This window comes from Chrysemys picta, chromosome 6 (assembly GCF_011386835.1).
Source record: "Chrysemys picta bellii isolate R12L10 chromosome 6, ASM1138683v2, whole genome shotgun sequence".
Taxonomy (NCBI): Eukaryota; Metazoa; Chordata; order Testudines; family Emydidae; genus Chrysemys; species Chrysemys picta.
The window spans coordinates 727,033-730,923 of NC_088796.1; the positions used below are offsets into that span (position 1 = coordinate 727,033).

At 52.2% G+C, this 3,891-nt stretch overlaps 1 protein-coding gene across 1 annotated transcript; it reads right to left on the reverse strand.

The window, feature by feature from the left end:
- Nucleotides 1-271: 271 nt before the first annotated feature.
- On the reverse strand, nucleotides 272-2,974 carry LOC135984163 (uncharacterized). The gene is made up of 2 exons (XM_065598564.1): nucleotides 1,998-2,974; nucleotides 272-1,003 (listed from the first exon to the last, which is right to left on the reverse strand). The coding sequence occupies exons 1-2, from the start codon at nucleotides 2,572-2,574 to the stop codon at nucleotides 528-530; spliced, it is 1,053 nt and encodes a 350-aa protein (XP_065454636.1). The 5' UTR covers nucleotides 2,575-2,974; the 3' UTR covers nucleotides 272-527.
- Nucleotides 2,975-3,891: the final 917 nt, after the last annotated feature.

Below are 3,891 nucleotides of genomic sequence, written 5' to 3' on the forward strand. Positions count from 1 at the left end.
TGCGAATGCAGCTTCTAAACTCAAGGATTGACAGGCTCCGCTGCGGTGGGATGCTTGTTTCAACGGAGCCTGTCACCCCTCCTGATCGGGACTGTGTGTATGGGAGGTCTATTTGACTTTGTGGCAGGGGGAGGACGGTTACAGATCCCATGCTGTGTGGCTCTGTGATCCTGTCTAAGGACCGGCGCTTAAGATCTGTAACTGCCCTCCCCCGCCACAAAGTCACAGAGCAACCCACCCACCCCCCCCCCAACATTACATCAAAACAACCTCCCAGACTAACCAGGGTAACTAGTCACTGCATCACTGCACTGTGTATGTGCCCTGCTGCTGTGCCTGCCCCCGACTATGTACCCTGCCAAAGGAGACTGTCCTGTCCAATTTCCAACCCCCTTTCCCCTCCTCCTCCAAAAGAACATGATTGAAACAGTAGTTAACAGAAACGAATTTTTTATTATCAACTACACATGGCATTGGGAGGTGAAACTTGGACGTGGGCTTGTGTCAGGCGGGAAGGAAAGAACTTTTCAAATTTTGGGAAATGAGAGCCTTCTGCTACTAGAGCTCTCTGCAGGGGTGGAGTGAGAGTTAGCAGGGACTCTGCCGCCTCTCCTTCTTTGCCCTTTGGGTGAGGTGGGTATGGGACTTGGTGGCGGGGGAGGGCGGTTAGAGATGGACTGCAGCGGGGCTCTGTCCTCCTGCCTCCGTTCCTGCAGAACATCCACAAGGCGCCGGAGCGTGTCCGTTTGCTCCCTCAGTAGTCCAAGCAGCGTTTGAGTCGCCTGCTGGTCTTCCTGCCGCCACCTCTCCTCCCGATCCATGTTGGCTTGGTGCATTCGGGTCAAGTTCTCCCGCCACTGGGTCTGCTGTGCTGCCTGGGCTTGGGAAGAGGCCATAAGCTCAGAGAACATGTCCTCCCGTGTCCTCTTCTTCCTACGCCTAATCCGCGCTAGCCTCTGGGAGTGTGATTCCAGGCTAGGTTGTGAGACAGTCGCAGACGGGGCTGTGGAAATGGGAAAAAGGGAGTGAATTCCTCTGAAAGATAAATGTAGTTGTGAACAAAGAACATAGTCTTTCTCTGTGAACAAGACCATGCACAGCACCTTTCACATGCGCACTCAGCACAAGGTCGAATTCTCGGCCTTCGCATTCTGTGCCTGGGGTCTTGAACAGCACATTTGAGAAGCGAGGCAGCACAACGGAATTTCTGTTGCAGGCAGACATGGTAAGCCGTACACTTGTGGCAGTTTAAAACTTTTATATTACCACTGGCCTCATTTCACATTTAAATCAATGTCAGTCCCTGCTGCCAGCAATCCGGCAAGCGGGAACTCTGCCCCTGTCCCACCCCCTCGCGGCTGTCCCCGGGAATGATCCCTTTCGGCTGCCCCTCTCCCGCCTCCACCGCGTGGCTGCAAACCAGCGGTGACAGTTCTGTAAAGGAACGGGAAAGCAGTCCCAACACTAACATTCCCCTACCTAATTAAAAGCAGGTCACCATGGCCGACATCACCCTGATGAGGATCTCCGAGAGCGACAAAGAGAGAATGCTCCGGGAAAGCCTCCAAAGACCAGGGCCGTATGCCGCCCTGCTGTGCAGAGCAATGATCCCCGAGTACCTGATAATCTCGTGGCGCGGCAACGTGTCGTACTTCGGAGGACCCAATAAGGCCGCTCTCCCCAAGAACCTCATGCAACGGCTTTCAAGTTACCTCCAGGAGAGCTTCATCGAGATGTCCCAGGAGGATTACTGCTCTATCCCCGCACATATAGACCGCATTTTACTGTAGCTGCAGTAGCAGGGAATACACAGTAGAGCGGCTTGTGCAGGACAATCACTGAAAACCGGACATTGCTAGATTTCTTTTCAAAACTTGCACTGCCCCTTACTAAACCGTTAAGCGCCTAGGGCACACTAATCATGAACAACCCATTCTTTTAATTGTTAATATTCCTGTTTTGTTAAAAATAAATGTTTAGATGTTTACAACACTTACTGGCTGATCCTTCACCAGATTCTGTGTCCGGGGTAATGGCTGGGGACGCTTCGTAGGGGATCTCTGTAAGGGTGATGAAGAGATCCTGGCTGTCGGGGAAATCAGCGTTGTGAGAGCTGCCAACTGCCTCGCCCTCCTCATCTCCTTCCTCATCTTCCCCGTCCCCTAACATGTCTGAGGAACCGGCCGTGGACAGTATCCCATCCTCAGAGTCCACGGTCACTGGTGGGGTAGTGGTGGCGGCAGCACCGAGGATGGAATGCAGTGCCTCGTAGAAACGGGATGTCTGGGGATGGGATCCGGAGCGTCCGTTTGCCTCTTTGGTCTTCTGGTAGCCTTGTCTCAGCTCCTTGATTTTCACGCGGCACTGCGTTGCATCCCGGCTGTATCCTCTCTCTGCCATGTCTTTAGAGATCTTCTCGTAGATCTTTGCATTCCTTCTTTTGGATCGCAGCTCGGAAAGCACGGACTCATCGCCCCACACAGCGATGAGATCCAAGACTTCACGATCAGTCCATGCTGGGGCTCTCTTTCTATTCCCAGACTGCACGGCCATCACTGCTGGAGAGCTCTGCATCGTTGCCAGTGCTGCTGTGCTCGCCACGATGTCCAGACAGGAAATGAGATTCAAACTGGCCAGACAGGAAAAGGAATTCAAATTCAAATTTTCCCGGGGCTTTTCCTGTGTGGCTGGTCAGAGCATCCGAGCTCGCACTGCTGTCCAGAGCGTCAACAGAGTGGTGCACTGTGGGATAGCTCCCGGAGCTATTAGCGTCGATTTCCATCCACACCTAGCCTAATTCGACATGGCCATGTCGAATTTAGCGCTACTCCCCTCGTCGGGGAGGAGTACAGAAGTCGAATTAAAGAGACCTCTATGTCGAACTAAATAGCATCGCAGTGTGGACGGGTGCAGGGTTAATTCGATTTAACGGCGCTAACTTCGACATAAACGCCTAGTGTAGACCAGGCCTTAGACAGCTCTGCTCCAGCAGTTCTGAGCCCAGCAACCTGGCTACAGCCCCACTGTCTCCCAACCAGCAAAGGGGCACCTGACACACTCCCGATCTTTCCCCACACGGTGTGCTCTGCAGCGTCCAGCCCTCGCTTGGACAGCTCAGAGACTATAAGACTGGTTTGCCTAAGGGCATGCAAAAGCACAACACAGCTTAGTAACGTAACTGGGTAAATACACCCTGCCCTGCAAACACAGAGCTGAGCTGAATTAGAGTAAGAATAAATGTATGAACAATAGACATAAGTTAAGTGCTGCTAAGTGAAAGGAAGGAAGTGACAAAGGGTTACAAGAAATAACAGTGAAAACACGCAAATTTACAAACTGGACTCCATCAAATGAGGCCTGAATAAAGACTGGGAGTGGATGGGTCATTACAAAAACTAATTTCCCCCTACTGTTACTCACACCTTCTTGTCAACTGTTTGTAATGGGCTGTCGTCAGACGTCACCGGTGTGGTGCTCTGCTCTTTTCAATGTGATAACAGTTGGCTGCGTGCATGTGTGTTCTCCCTGTGTGCTGCCCCGGCTCTGCACAGATCGCGGGCACAGCAGATCTTGAGCGAACCGCCCAATGACCACAGACTCTGATAAGGTACGAAGGCACCCGGCAGGTTTATTGCCAAACAAAACACAGTCTCTAGCTCCCTGGATCAGATGTCTACAGTTCTGCTAGTACAGATGTGCTCCCTGACAATGGACCGGCTCAGCCAGGGGCAGTGCCACTGCCCCCTAGGCCAGACAAAGATGTCCGCTCAGGGATGCATTCTTATACAGATACAAACAGGTTATGCATCATTGAACGCACTGAAGTACAGCCCCTCTACACATTAGGGTGCTGCCTTTCTGCTGCTACAGGTTGGTTCGAACAAACAAGTC